This window comes from Limulus polyphemus, unplaced genomic scaffold (assembly GCF_000517525.1).
Source record: "Limulus polyphemus unplaced genomic scaffold, Limulus_polyphemus-2.1.2 Scaffold112, whole genome shotgun sequence".
Taxonomy (NCBI): domain Eukaryota; kingdom Metazoa; phylum Arthropoda; class Merostomata; order Xiphosura; family Limulidae; genus Limulus; species Limulus polyphemus.
Window position 1 is genome coordinate 527,904 of NW_013665722.1, and position 17,069 is coordinate 544,972.

General features: G+C 32.5%; 1 protein-coding gene across 1 annotated transcript in view; it reads left to right on the plus strand.

The window, feature by feature from the left end:
- Window positions 1–17,069, plus strand: part of LOC106471489 (GRIP and coiled-coil domain-containing protein 2-like) — a 73,742-nt gene that overhangs the window by 15,792 nt on the left and 40,881 nt on the right. The window contains exon 5 of the mRNA XM_013932101.2: window positions 4,622–4,831. Within this exon, the coding sequence (XP_013787555.1) occupies window positions 4,622–4,831 (210 nt within the window). The remainder of the gene's footprint in view (window positions 1–4,621; window positions 4,832–17,069) is intronic.

A 17,069-nucleotide genomic window follows, 5' to 3' on the forward strand; every position in this document is an offset into this window, starting at 1 on the left:
AGATCTGGGATCTGATAGATCAAAAACTTGACAAATCAAAAGTTACTTCCAAAAAAAACTTTATGGGAGTGTATTAGAGACACTTGAAGTAAAATCCCAAAGGACACTTTGATTAAATATGTTGCAACAATGCCTGAAAGACTGTCTGCAGTTATTAAAGCAAAAGGGGGGACACACAAAATATTAACTGTTTGTTGAACCTCAAGCACTTTCACTGAGTTTCTGTTGTACTAAATATGAAGATTAATAAAATTTTGATGTTTCACCTGTGATTTACCTTCCATTGTTCTTGGAAAGTAGCCTGAAATCTAATTTTTGAGCTTTGTCCTAACATTTTTGCACAGTACTGTACGCTTACTAATTTAAAAGTTATGGCATGAAAACTGTAACAAGCACGAAATGGTTATTTGGTCAGTACCTGGGACCAAGCTCATGCTGATAAAGTTAAAGTGACTTGTGTATTAGTAAATGAAAGATAGGAAAGCTCTAAAAAGTTTGTAGACACTATTACAATATTAGAAGTGATGTAAGTATGCTGAGGAACTGCTGTTTGAGTTCTAATTTGTTGTATTTTACATATCCCCTATCATACTTCCAACTTAGTGAGTTGTGCTTTACAGTATCGAATCTATTAGTTAGTTGCAGCAGACAACTTGCATGGTTTATATGTATATGCATATATACACACACACACACACATGCTTTGAATATTTAAATAATATAAACAACACTGAATAAATGTAGAAAATGAAAAAAGAAAGATGGTTTTAAAGAACTGTTTATTGTTACTTCATTATATCAACATTTTCACCAAGGATGTTAATTAATGTTAAAATTGGTTTGAGTTTTTTAATGTGTAACAGATGCAGAGGTCACAATAATGAGTGTTTTGACCAGCAGGTAACAACAGGAATCAAGCAACAAATATTATTCAGCAAGGTTTTCTTTCTTATACATTAAATTATGATTAGCAACTGGGATATAATTTTCATGTATATCAATAAAATATCTTTAATATTGAAAACTTTCTTTCAATTATAAACTTTTGGTGAATGAAGCTTAGTAAAAGATAACTAATTTTATTGTTAACACAAAAGCACATGTAGCTCTTTCTACATTCAGCACCTTTTTAAGTGTAAAAATCTAATATATATATATTTAATATAACAATACCTTTTCAATCTGTTATATTGAAGCACAGTCTTTTGCAAGCCAATAAGTCATCATAAATGGGGTTGATTCTTTCATTCTTAAAAATTATAGTAAATTATTGAGTAGATCTATGAAGATGTGCAACATTTTCCTTTATACACTACCATTAACATTCAAGTTTTATTTAGACTCGTTGGCAAGTAAGAACAATTACAGAAGCAGTGATCATTATAGGTGTTCACAGTATAGGTCCATTAATTAATTTAAATAACTTGAGAAAATAAAATAAAACAATAGAGTTTTCAATGTTGTAATAATATAAACTGTTAAACAAATGAACTATTATTTCTTTATATTATATGTTTTAAGGCACTTAAGAAACTTATTTCACAAGTCTAACTAAAGCTGCAGTATTATTTGTAACATTTTGTAACTGCCAACTATTTAAATTTTGTAGGAATGATTCTGATTTTCCACCTAATTTTTTTAAATTATGATTTTCACCTGGTATGTTCTGATTTTTAGTCATTCTAAATTTTTAACAAGTAAAAAAGCAATTTTTCAAAAAAGGAAGTAAATGTAGGGATGGCTAATATCAATCCTTCAAAAACAAAGCAAGCAAGATAGTAAGGATGGCATTTGCATCATCCCTACATAATAGCACAGGCACAAAGTGTAGTAGAATGTTAACAGACAAAAATAGGATAAATCCAATTCAATTGTGTTTGAATAGTTCTTTGTATTGCTATATGTTAATTATTGCCTGTGCTGTTATGTAGGGATGATGCAAATGCCATCCCCTACTATTTTGTTTGCATTGTTTTTGAAGGATTGATATTAGCCATTCCTACATTTACTTCCACTTTTTGAAAAGTTTTTTTCTTTACTTGTTTTTTTTTAATGCAGTGTTTAAGTAGACATAGAAAGATTGTATTTATAACCAAGTTCTAAATAGAATGAGCTTCCAACTGTAATATTTATTTTTTATTTATTACTAGCTGGTAATTCCTGTTTCACCCTGTACTTAAGGAACACTAAATTACTGTAAGAAAGCTAACTAGAATTATGATTTTTTTTAAAGTACTACAACTTATTAATAATACTTATAAAAGTGAATACTCCGATATGAAACTATGTCATTTCAGTGAAATTGGTTGATACCATTGTTTTGATTTTTGAGTTATCATGTAATAAAAAAGAAGCAGAAGAAAGAAGAAAAAGAAATTCAAACTTTTTGCTATGATATTTAGACACATTCCCAGAACTTGTTACTCAGTCATTATGTAGATATTGTTATAAAAGGAAACACTGTATAGTATTGTAGAGTTCTGATGACCTATTGAGGAGATATTTAAAATACCACTTCGATGAACAACCCAAGCCATCTCTACATAGGCAGTGCTACTGCCTGCCTGAAAAACATGGAAGCTCTGTGTTTCTGTTTAATTTGTAAATTAAAATTGTAAAATTCAAAAATTAAGGTAAACAATGGGTATAGCCATTTTGTAAATGACTGTAGATGAAATGTAAGTATCTAAGTCATCATCACAAGTTTAAGTGATACACAAGGTGTTCTGGTGATGTTAGCTATATTTATTAGACAGGTCACGTCTGTCAAATAACTAGATGGTAACACAGTGATGTGCAATTGTAACCAAAACCAGTATTTAAAAAAGGCTTAAAGAAATTGCTTTCTTAATTATTATATTGGTGGTGTAAATACCCAAGTCATCATCACAAGTTTAAGTGATACACAAGGTGTTCTGGTGATGTTAGCACTATGTAATGTAAATACCCAAGTCATCATCACAAGTTTAAGAGATATACAAGGTGTTCTGGTGATGTTGGCACTATGTGATTGCTAACAAGTTATGCTTTATAAGTGTGTTATTTTCTACCTTGAAAATGCACCAAATGCTCTGAAATTTTCACATATTTTCTGCTTCCCTTTGAACCCCCCTTTAGTGTTTTCTTTGGCTGTCTTAAATACAACGGAGAATAAACCTTTAATGATTTGTAACTCTACATTTCATGAACATACTAAAATTTTGTCAATACATTTTTTCCCATTTAATGAGGAAACCTTAGAACTTCAGAGCTTAGGTTTCAATCTTGTGAATTGAGTTCTACAACTTGTAGATTGCATACTTTTCTTACCTTTGTTTTTCAATATGAGTTAAGATTAATTAGCAAATTTGGGTTCTAACAGTACAGTTAGAAACATAGAATATTAACTCATCTTTTATGTTGTATAATGTACCTCCGATGTCTAAAGTTTTGTAAATATAATGGCTTGTACCAGATATAAGTATCTTAGTGCTGTTTAGTAAATGAAAATGTCCATATTTCATATTACGATATATATGTACTTGAAGGAATTAGGAAGGTCACGTCTGTCAAATAACTAGATGGTAACATAGTGATGTGCAATTGTAACTAAAACCAGTATTTAAAAAAGGCTTAAAGAAATTGCTTTCTTAATTACTATATTGGTGGTGTAACTAATGTAATAAAAAATTAAATGTTTTTATAGAGTTACTTGTGTTTGCCCAAGAACTTTAAGTTTTAGCATTTCCCTGCATCGTTTACAATAAGGCCAACTCGGAGGTAATGGGTATGTAGTGTCAAAAGCAGTTTTTCATGAAAGTAATATGTTTAGAAAAATTCAACATACAGTATTTTTAGGAAAGTTTTATAGTGTTTATATAAAAGTTACTATTAAAAACTTTCAGGTAATAAAATATTATGATGGGTTGGACTTGTTTTTTCTTTTCTAGTTTTGAGGATTCTTACAAAAAATAAAATATTTCAGTTAGCCCAAAATATGCATAGGAACATTTAAACAAATATTTTTTGCTACTAGCACATTAAAATTTACTGTTATCAATATATAATTATGCAGAAGTAGTTTCACCATTCTCTTTTCATTTGGCCTGGTGGCTAGGTCACTTGACTCGCAATCTGTGGGTCACAGATTTGAATCCCCATCACTGAACACGCTCATCCTTTCAGCTGTGGGGACATTATAATGTGACAGTCAGTCCCACTATTCATTGGTAAAAGAATAGCCCAAGAGTTGGTGATGAGTAGTGTTGACTAGCTGCCTTCCCTCTAGTATATCAATACTAAACTAATGATAGCTAGCACCTATAGCCCTCAAATAGCTTTGCACAAACTTCAAAACAAACCAAACTGTTTTCATTTTATCCTTTTTTTGTTTTAATTTTCTTTAGTTGTTGAAATTCTGAGTCCTTGTTTGGTTAATTGACAATCTGTTATTGATCTTACAAAGTTATTATTATATGTTTTCCTAACATATATAATTGTTGGCAGTTTGGCATACTGGATAGAAACATTGACCTGAAAATCTTATATACCCTAAAAACAAAAAAATACTGTTTTTTAATTTTTATATTTCCTATTATTTGAGTTATGCAGACAGAAAATTATGAGTGTATGTTTATTTCAGAATGTGAAAGAAAAGCTTGTAGAAGCTGTAGAAGAGAAGCATAAACTAGAGAGTAAGTTGTTAAAACTTCAGTCTGAGAATGAAGTGGCAAAAAAGTTTTGTGCTAGTTCAGAGGAGCAAGTGGAATGCCTGAATATGAAGCTTGACACATTGACGGCAACATGCCAGTGTTTACAGAATGAAATAGTTAAACTTCAAGAAGAAAATCGAGTAAGTTGAACAGATCACTCCCAGTAAATACATATTCTGATTATATTCTGCATAATTAAATATTTACATTTGGAAATGTAACTTACATTCGCATCTTCTTGTATATAATTTTGCAGCATACTGCTAAATTTTATTTCATGTGCACTTAGTAATAGTAAAACATTTGTTGTGTTTGAAATAGCTTTTTTTGTTGAGATAAAGCAGATATAAGCTCTTAAGACCAGTCTGTTATTCAGACAAGCTTAGCTTATATTTATCTTTCGGATCCAAAGAAAGCTTGTCAAGGTAAAAAACAAAAGTGAAATATCTTGGTTTTGTGGATGATTATATCAGGTAGACTACACATTAATTAAGGGATTAGGTGTAACTAAAATAGATTGTAACTATTAAGAAATAAATAGATGTTATTGATAAATAAAATGATAGGTGATTGAAAAAGTACACACTTATGTCATTGTTATTTCCTTTATTAACTTTTTCACTGTGCAATTAATTTTCAGACTGATTCCCAAAAAGTGTCAATTATCCATGATAAAATAATTGTATGAATTTGACCTTTTGTATTACTTTTTCAATATTGAAAGAAGCTGTATTTTTTGTATCTAACAGTAATATTCCTTGAAAACCATTTTGGATAGTGAAAAATAATGATTTAAGCAAAATATTGAAGCAAATTAGAAGAAAAGTGTTCTCCAGTAAATGGTATACATATAGGTAAAACAAAGTCAGTAAGAGGCTAAAATCATTATAAAATATAAAACAAGTTATTTAGATAACATTATCCAAGATATAAAGAAGCTGTCTTTATATAGATTCTATATGTGTTCCTGCAAAGTTGTCAATTTTGTAATAAGGCATATAAACATCCAGGTTTCACAGTGTAGAACACAGATGGCAGCACACACGTAGGTTTGGCGATTGTTTCAAGTACAGGGGGATATTCTTGCATGTCGCTGTAGAGGGAAACTTTTTTGGTAGGCGTGGGGTAAATCCAAACTTAGCAGTCAGTGGGTGTAAATGTATATTCGGACATATCCGAACTACGCAGCAAAAGGGTTAATTACACTTGATCATACTGGATACTGATCATGTTTTTAAATGCATGCAAACGTTTTTTGCTTTTCAGGTATGTCTCCTCCTAAACCGCACGGCACTTGGGCTCAAGCAGCTGGTAAAGGTCTTAGCCCAACCAGTTCTACCTCAACCACTAGTGACACAAGCAATGGTAACACTGATCAAGGTTCACACAATGGAAATGGTGCTACAAAAGTGAGAATAGAAGAACACATCTCGGAGCTTCGGATTGCTGCTGCTTATAGCGACGGATGGGGCCAGACTGTAAGTTTAGTATATCAGTAATATTGTTTTCATCTAGCTTAGAGGTTCTCGATCTGTGTTCCATCCTCTGAATGGTTGTACAATTATGAAATGTAACGTGTGACAAATGTTCCCATATAAATCTCAAATTTGAGACGTTAAGAATTTGACTATAAAGTAATTAAAAGATGTACTTAACTTCATGTACTTGGAGAATATCACAAATGGAAATTGTATAAATTCCCCATTTTACGGTTGTGAATTAAAAGGATGCATAAAATTTAGCAAGTCCTACTGTTCTTCGTGGTATGCTGGATACTTAAAAGCAAAATCAGGTGGTCCGAGAACTGAAAAAGTTTGTGAACTATTTATGTTCTGTTAGATCTGGGTGATTACTTCAGTTATCTGTGAACATCAGTTAGTGATGTATCACATAAATTAATCAGTATACTTTCAAATATAATCAACTAATTGAAATATAATGTCATTGATTATTACCATTTTCAGCTATTTGAACTATCAGAATAATTGAAATATTGCCATTATTATTTTTAATTAATTCAAGGTTGTGCAGCGTAGCAGTTAATGGAAATCAATTTTTCCATTTTTATTATTTTGGCCCTGGATGGCCAGGTGATTAAGGAGATTGAGGGTCACAGGTTCGAATCTCACCTCCCACTAAACATGCTAGCTACCTTCCCTCTGGTCTTTCACTGCTAAATTAGGGACAGATAGCCATCGTGTAGTTTTGTGTGAAATTCAAATCAAACAAACCGTTTATTATTTATCCCAACTATCCAAGTCTCTTGTGAAAATAAACAATTAACGAACTCGGTAATCAATCACCCAGCTCCGTGTGTTTGTTATATGCATTTGTTAAAGTAGAAAGTGGAGACTAGTAAGTTTTATCCAAGATTCATGCAGCTTGATTAACATTATTGCCAAAAAGTAAACAGTCTTCTGGTCTGGAAACAACATTAGCTTAAGGTTTAGGAATATCAAACTGTTTGAGGTAAATGTTTCAGACAAAATATTTGGATGTAATATTCCCAAGATAAGGAAATTTTCTTAGCAAACTGTTACTGACTGATTGATACGTCTGATGATAAAGCTTGAAATCATAAAAATTTGTCATTATAAGTTTTTATTTATTCTTTTCTTACATGCAAGTGCTGTGAGCATGTGTGGTATAGGCATAAAGAGTTGTGTTTTTCAGGGTTTGGCATAGCTAGGTGGTTAAGGTAATTAACTCTCAGTCTGCGTGTCGTGGGTTCAAATCCCCGTCCCAGCAACATTCCTACCCTTTCAGCCGTGGGGCATATAATGTGATGGTCAATCCCACTATTTGTTGGTAAAAGAGTAGCCAAAGAGTTAGCAGTGGATGATGATGACTAGCTGCCTTTCCTCTTATCTTTCATTGCTAAATTTGGGACGGGTAGTGCAGATACCCCCCGTGTAGCTTTGTGCAAAATTCAAAACAAAAAACAAACCAAACAAAAACTGATGTGTTTTGTTGTGTCCATTTTTATATATTTTAGTGTATAGCTCCAAAAAACACTGACACAAGAGTTAATTATATTTTGCTTGTCTGGTATGTTTAATTGATACTTACTATGATTGATTGTCTGTAACAGACTGTGAATCAGGACACTTCCTGGGATCTCTTACCTTCTCCACAAGCAAGTCCAAAAGAAGGAAATGGCTCCGTCTGGAGAGCTCCTATAAACAATGGAACTGAAATTTGGGAAACCAATATTCGTAACCGCAACAAAGGAGCTGGCGTACCAGCTGTCAACAGTGGTCCTTCACAGAAACCATGGGGTCACACTCCATCAACACACATAGGTGGAACATGGGGTGAGGAAGAAGACACAAGTAACATGTGGACTGGTATTCCTTCTTCAGTGGGAAATGTTAATCAAGGTCACAGTGGAATGGTTCACAACAATCCTCCTCCAGATAATAAACAGTGGGGAAATAATGGAAGTCAACTTCCAAATTCTTGGGGTAAGTAATGAAGAGGAACAAGGTGTTTATAGAATATTTAAAGAAGATGAATTGTTTAAAACTATAATTTTATTAATGTAACAATTTTATTCCCACGTGCTCCAGAGAAACTGCACATTGTGATTGTTTTGGGGGAAAGAAATATTACATACTTTAATTCAGTTTAGAGCCAGATTTATTTTAAGTACAAAGAAAACTGCAATTCGGACTTTCTTTTCTGAAAGCAAGCTATTTACATACATATTGTGATGTTACAAGAGAATTTTTTTCTAAACTACTACAAGATCAGCGCTATTAGAATTTTCAACAGGAACAGTTGAGAGCATTTTGGCCTTTGCATTTTTTGTATGGTATATTTAAAAATATTTTGATGTTTTTTTTTTTAAGTTTTTATTATTATTATTATAATAAAGGGGTCTCTACTCTTGTGTTTTCAGATGCAGGTAGTGGTGGACCAGAAAATGGAAATGCTATGTGGGGCCCATCAGCAAACAAACCATCGAGTCTTAATAACTGGACTCCAGGAGTTGCGCTAAAGAAAGACATGTATCCATCAGGTTGGCAGGAACCATCCCCACCGGCAAATCGTCGTCAAGTGGGAACTAATTACGATGATGGGACAGCTGTGTGGGGGAACCCTCATAGGCAGGGAAAGGTGTGTCATTGGAAGGACATGAAACCAATTACAAGTGGGGGCAGTTCTACAAATAACTTGCCCCCTAGTGGAGGGCCAAATTTCATGCCTCCAGGCCCTGGAATAATACGTTTGTCAACGCCAGTTACTGGAGGAAACAAACCAGACATGGGTAACCCTATTTGGGGAAAACCACCACCTCTTAGTCGTGGTGCCAGCTGGACAGAGATGCCTCTACGTGATTCTCCAGGAACAGCTGTGTGGGACGATCCCCATACTCCTTCTCAGGTGAAGAGCATGCCCAATACACCAGGTACGCCAGTAGGTGGTGCATGGGACCCAGGGAACTACTGGGGTGCTAAGCCTAAGAGTGCTTCTACCTGGGCTGATGGACAAATTGACACTAGTTCTTGGGGTGGCCTCACTAGACCGGTAAGACTTGTTTTATCAACAGTAACCATACTGTTTGCTAATCACTAGTTTGTTTCAAGTATTGATCTGTATGATAAAGGGTCTACTGTGATTTTTCTTTTAAGTATAAGTTTTTGGGTGTTCTTTATCTCTTGTGTCATTAATGATTGGTTTTTAAGGCTATAGCTTGTACATAACATAACAATATGATAAATGTTGTGGCAGTTCAAATGTGCCGAAAGAAATGTTTTTTCAATTTGTTATAATAAACATTTGTATGATTTTTATTATAGTCATTTACTGGAATAGATAGTTAATTAGTTTAGAACTGCTGAAACGGCTCTTCCATTAGAAGATGCGAAGAACCTTTTATACAGCATGATTATTTGCAAGTTTTCAGGAAAGGTATCATAATGATCATCAAAACTGGTTATTAAGATGGATTTGTATAGTTATCTTCCAACTTTTTTTTTATGAATTTCTCTTTTTATTATTACAGGGTAGCAAACCAATAACCAAAGACATGATTTGGGCAAGCAAACCATTCCGTTTACTTACTGAAATGGGTTTTAAGGTGATTTAAATGACTTTTATTACATTAATTGAGTGTAGTAATATTAACATAAAGTGGATTTTCAGTCCTTTTTATACCTTACAGTAATGCAATTCTTAGAAAGTTTGTTGTAACTAACAAGAATAATAGTAAACATTGATGCTATTAGCTTCATAATAGAAAAAACTTTAGAAAAAAATAAGTATTTGAAAATTGTTTACCATTGAAGAATAATATTTATTTATAATGAAGGCTGATGATATCGGATTTCCACTTAATTTTATCCATTCTTAAGTTTAGTGATGTCGTTTTTCTTCCAGAAAGATGATGTGGAACATGCTTTAAGACACAGCAACATGAACTTGGAAGATGCTTTGTGTATGTGTATAATTTTTGTTTAAAACCTCCATTAATAACCAGTGCTTAATTTCTATTTAAAAAAAGTACTGATTACATCTGTTATTAGGGACGGAGCTGTAGTGGAGTATTGTAGCTGAATACATCAATCAGGTATAAATTCCGAATTCAACCCAGGCAGATTTAAAAATTATAGTGTTAGACAAAAATAATTAAAATATGTTCTGGATCTCACATCTGGAGAGATCTGGCAGAAATTAAGCACTGTTAACAGTACTGTTAAGTATGTATTGAGAAGATAAATGTATTTCTGATGTAAAGTTTAACACGAGTTTAAGTTCCAGTAACACTATTTAAAAATCTAACTTTATGTGCAAAATATTTCCAAGATCATCTCTTTAAAAATAGTAAAAAGTACACTAGTTTAAAGTGATTTTTGAATTAACCAAAGTGTATTTGGAAAACTTCTGTCAGCCATTAAATCTGGGAGTTTTGAGTATTTTTTGCACGTGTCGGAATGCAAACTATTTAATGTGAAGTAAACAGTGTATGGATATCCTGAATGATATCTTGCTTAAAATTGGATTTTGACATTTATTGTTTACTAATGCAGTTTCACTTAGGATAAACTACACTGTCTTTTCTTGAAAAATGTTTGTGATATTCATTCTAAACTCCACTGCCAGAAACCAGTTTTGAAGCCAACCTGCAAGTGTAATGTTACAAAATTCTCGTAATGTTGTCAGAGCAGCAGGTGTGGATGTGATGATGGTGGGATGCCCATAACTGAAAAAGTAAGACCTAAAAGGTCAAAGAGAGTTTTATCTCTGACAGAGGTGGCAATGCAGATAAACACTCGCTTTGGCTGTTGGCTACTAATATTCTTAGTAACGTCACCCTTGTCATATTTCGTTAAAAAAATAAAACTAGTGTATGAAATTGTTTAAAATTTGACAAGATTGTTACTAAAAGTACGTAGTTTCAGTAAAGTAAGATATTTAATTTTGATTTGTTTTATTATTTCTAATAAAGATTCATTATTTTATTTGCACTCAGACTCTTGAAAGTTCACCTGCAAATTGATTTCCATTTTGAGAATAAAAATACTATTTATCTTGCATAATCTCAAGAACTTCCTAAATGAATATCAAAGTTTTTTAAGGTAAATATTTATATTTTATTTTCCATTTTCTCTAATATAGACTATCATCAACATTCAGTGCAAAGAAATGTTTAAAATGAACGAATGAAAACATGTACATATCTTTCAACTCTTTATAAGTATGATAGTTTTCTTTGTCTCGTATGTGTAATCTTTATCTTTTCACTTATAGCTTATTTTTAAATTTCCTTTCAAGTTCTTCGTCTTTTATAAGTCATGCTGAAACATCTCGTAGTGGCCTGTGGACCCATATTACATACTGTTTGTGAGAGACGCATATCCTCGGGTGATAAGTTTTCCACAAATACCGTGTTTAGATGTCATGACGAGATGCAAGTAAACTTACAAAAGTCATTAAATCTTTCAAATATGAATTTTAAAATGTAAATAATACATAATTAACTAAAATGTACAAGTAAAAACCTAAATGCATTTTAACTATCTATCAAACTAATACATATGAGGTGACAAAAAATTGCCAATTGCTCCAGACACCAGTTTCAGTAATGTACATGATTCATTTCATGCCATTCAAAGGACAGGTGTATAAGCAAAAGATTCTTGTTATAATAACAACCTTCAAGAGCAAAATCTGCCCTTTCTATTGGTTATAAGCATGCCACTCGATTTAAAACTGTTGCTTAGCAACCAGGCGTCAAACTTGCGAGTGTGGCTGACCTTAAACTTAGAAAGAATTTACAATGGTTTCCTGTAGGGAAGAAAATCTTTTTTAAGATAAATGTTTATATTTTCTTCCAACATTTCCAGACAGAAATAAAATACATTTGTTTACTGTACTTTGACCGTCTGAACTAACAATCTGTATTGGCTACTCACAGTATCTTGTACAAGAGCTCTTAAAAGTTGAGAATTTTAATGACAAGCGGATCACATGAGAACAAAACTGTAGTTTTTAATAACAAGTGTGCAAATTACATCTTGCTGGAGGCTAAACCCTTTCTGCCAATGTTAACAGCATACTGTCCGAGTGACACTTGTTAGTGTGTTTCAACATAAATAATCAAAGATAAAGAACAGGAAAGGAAATTAAACTATTAGTGAAACGGTAAAAATGTGAAATTATGCACGTAACCCAAAGAAGACAGTTTAAACTATGAAGATATGTACATATTTACATTACTTAATTTTAAACATTGCATTGTATGTTGATGATAATAGCTAGAGAAAATGGAAAATAAAATATGAACACTTACCTTAAAAAGACTTGATATCGTTTTAGGAGGTTCTAGAGATTATTCAAATGAAATGTGAAAACTGTAAGATAATAAACAGTATTTGTATACTTCTAGATTAGCCAAGCAGGCAATTACTTCAATAACTAAGACTGGTATATGAGCAAATCAAATGTCACAGTGAATAACAAAACAGCACAGATGTTGTGTAAACGATGAAGTAAACAGTCCCTAATAAAGATTTCCTTCCAAATTGTACAGGTAAAAACGTACAACTTGTCTGTAAAAATATTAAATAATAATATTACAGTCTATTAGCAAGCTATCTCCGATTTAACCCAATAATCCCTGGCACCATTTTAAACATTCAAGTCCTATTATACCCAGTCATGCTCGATGCACATATGTAACATCTCTCTCATCATATTCCATTACAAAAATATAATTAATGGATGAAATTGTTTGAAATTTGATAAGAACTTTCCTAAAAGTATGTAGTTTCATAATAATAATAATAATAAAAAAATTATTTTTTTTATTATTTCTATTAAAAATTTGTTATTTAATGTTATTTAATAGTTCACCTGCATGGTGATTTTCATTTTTTTAGTATTCATAGTAGCTTTTTATCTATCTTCTATGGAATTTTTTTTGGTGCTTTCTAATTCTTATTATTCAATTAGTAAATTAGTTCTACATTGTAAATGTGTGTATGTGTATGTATGCCTTAACTGATTCAAGTTCAATTTATGCAGATTTGTCTAGAAATATATATAAAGTTGACATTTGAGTGGATGGATTGATTTCAACAGGTGAACTACAAGCAATTTCTAACAGAGAAATTAACAATGTGATGGATATGGACAACTTTGGTAGTATGGGACGTGTCAAAGTGAGACACGGAGGTGTTTCTGATGAACTCGGAATTGTTGATCATTCCTCAGATCCCTCCTTTGGTCCAGGCAACTTCCATGGCTCAGTTGGATTCCAGGGGCCACAAATGGTGTGCGGATTTGGTGGAAATCAGGGTTTCAAACCTCCTATGAAGGTGAGTAAGCCTTTGTTGGTAGAAGGAGATTTTAACACTTTTGCTACGAGTATTTTTTCTGCGCATGTCACGAGATTTTAGTGAGTTACATTAAAAATTTAATTATACTACTTTCTTTTAATAGTATACAAATAAATTTGGCATAAAACAGCCAATAATAGTATATAAACTCAATGTTCTTAATTTTATAAAGATTGTTTTTAAATGAATTTCCCTTAGCATGAGGATCGTGACAATTTATGTCTAGCCATCTTCTGTTCTCTAATTTATTCACCACCCCTCCAAGAAGTATAAAATTTAACATTAATTGCTCATTATAAGGCTGTCATCACTCAGGCAAAGCCTTCAATCTTATTTTAGTTACGGAGTCATAAAATAGAAAATCAAACACCTTGCCAATGCCCACCTGTCACATCCTCTCTTTCAGAAAATTGCTAATAGGTCTTTTTGATGTTTAATACTATATTATTATAACCAATAGAAAGCCAGGGTTTCACTCTTATCATATGACATATTATACAACATTGTTTTCTGTACAGAGAATTTTCTATTTCATTTCCAGTTCGAACTTTATTCCCATGGGAAACACATTGACGAGTTTAGCTGAATTTGTAACAGCTTTTATCACATAGGAAGCCAGAAAAATTGTGACAGTTATAAGACATTGTCTGCTTTTGCATGTTATTATTCTGTATTCTTTGTTGCATTACTTAATTAAATAAATGTAGAGCAGTATGAAAAAAAAATAGGGTAAAGTGACATCAGCAAAAAAAAAAGGATGACCCAGGTAAGTATTTTATTTATTGTTTTTCGTGTGTATTCTTTATTGTTATAAAAGTAAGTGAAATGTAAAAATTAGAAACTTTTTAGGTTAGATTAGGTAAAATGAATAATAATAATACAAACTGTTCATGGGGTATAATGTGTTTGCCCCCTCCCCACACATGCACATTAATCTTGACATCTAAAAAAGCACCTATTTTAACAATGTACCATTATAATAGGTGGGGTATTAACAATAAAATAGGCAGTAATAATCTAAATGAAAGAATGTTTCTTGAGTTCTACGAACCTAAAGGTTGGAACTCCTAGTCAGGATGTCTAATCGTGAAATGGGCCTGGTGCTAAGGAAGTATGGGAGAACGACTGAATTATGATGTATATACAACTATCTTGATATTTTGTAAAACTGTACTCGTATTCACCTTGAGTTTGCGGCAAGAATTATGATATATTTAGCCACCTTGACGTTTTATGCATGTCATCCACAGGACCAGGGGTGATACATCTGTATCATTCACAAGAAAAAGTCATCTATGGCTGTCAAGGTGGTAGAGAGGCATCATCCAAATAAGGATTTGAATATTTTATGCAAAGATAAAGCAAACTGAGAAAATTTAGAACCGCTAGTGACTTGTTTCAGTAATGTGCAAGAGTTTGAAATGTGAAACAAACATTCAGAAATTGGGATTAGTGCAACATAAATGCTCTTTTTTTGAAATTTTAGGGACTAAAAAGTTAATTTATTTTTATTGATAATTGAATAATTGTAAACAAATATTTTCAGATTCTGATTACTCAAGTTTTATGGCCAACAAAATGATTAATTACTACATCGTTAAGTTAACCTATAAACTACCATGTGTTTTATGTTTAGATGTTGTTGGGGTATCTATTCTAAAGTAGGGTGGATGAGATACACCTCCAGAAAAAGATAATGAAGGATGTCTGAATGGTATTTTTTATTTGTGTATCTATTCTAAAGTAGGGTGGATGAGATACACCTCCAGAAAAAGATAATGAAGGATGTCTGAATGGTATTTTTTATTGTGTATCTATTCCAAAATGGGGTGGATGAGATACACCTACAGAAAGAGATAATGAAGGATGTCTGAATGGTGTTTTTTATTCGTGTATCTGTTCCAAAACGGGGTGGATGAGATACACCTACAGAAAGATATAATGAAGGATATCTGAATGGTATTTTTTATTTGTGTATCTATTCCAAAATGGGGTGGATGAGATACACCTACAGAAAGATATAATGAAATGATATCTGAATGGTGTTAGAAATAAAGTAACTGTAATCTGTGTTAAGATGTTTTTGTCTCATGTTTCAGAGCTCGGGCATCAATAGCAATACTCCTAGTCCTAGTCCACTTAATAACCAGGCAATAGGTAGCCAAACATCTAGTCTCAATATGAGCAACAGTATTAGTGGTTTGAATCCTGCTCTTGTCCAGAAAATATTGCAGCAACAGCAGCCGCCACCACCACCACCAGCATTTGCTCCTGTGAGTACCCCTGGTATTTTCATTATAGTTATTAAAAAAAAAGGGAATTGATTTAGAGAATTTTACTGTTATTTACTATTACAACAGAAAAATGTCGTAATATAAATTTCATTTTATTGCTTGAAATTTGTAGCTGAGAGATTAAACGGGGGTGGGACTGAAAAGTGATAGTTGAATTAAGAATAAATGAATCGCCTGGCAGTTACGATTCGCAGTGGATCAAATCTGTGTATTTTCCTTCAAGAGTATGAATCTAAAGGCTTACATCTCGCAAACGAAAATAAAAGTTTGATATTTTAGAAGTGTTATAAATATAGGTTGAAGTGCTCGTCACTTTATTTTACAGGTTAATATACCCCAGAACGGTCTTGGTGGCCAGAGTGGGAGAATAAACCAGCAGAACTTACCGTCAACAGCTCAGTTGAAACATTTGGTTCAACAGATCCAAATGGCTGTTCAGGCAGGCCACCTGAATCCTCAGGTAGACAAAGTTTCTCTAAAACAGATTATTTAATTTCCAGTAAACATCTGTTTGTATATTTATGTTGTAAAATTAACAGTTGTAATGATAATTGTTTGTAGTTTGTATTCATTATCCCCCCTATAAGACATTTTACTCTGTAAATATTGTTTCATAGTCTGCGATGAATGTGTAAAACTGTTCATTTAACCGTGTTACAACAGGTGAGAATGTTACAGGTGTCAAGTTTACTCCTCAATGTCAAATTTTAAAATGTAAATAAAAATAGTACTTTTAATTATTTCAGCAATTTGTAGTTCAAGAATATTTTGTCACGTTTATTTAGTGGAATTCACAAAGAAAAATAATAAAGTTGAAGCTTAACATATCTATCGGGTTTTGAGTGTTTTACTTCACCAATACCTATGGGGTTTTCAGTCTGTTCTACTTCACCATAAAGTGTAATCCTTTTTTACTTATATCAATATCTGTCTGTTTTGGAGTCTGTTCTACTTCACCATACGGTGTAATCCTTTTTACTTATATCAATATCTGTCCGGTTTGGAGTCTGTTCTACTTCACCATATGGTGTAATCCTTTCTTACTTATATCAATATCTGTCCGGTTTTGAGTCTGTTTTACTTCACCATAAAGTGTAATCCTTTCTTACTTATATCAATATCTGTTGGGTTTGGAGTCTGTTTTACTTCACCATAAAGTGTAATCCTTTCTTACTTATATCAATATCTGTTGGGTTTGGAGTCTGTTTTACTTCACCATAAAGTGTAATCCTTTCTTACTT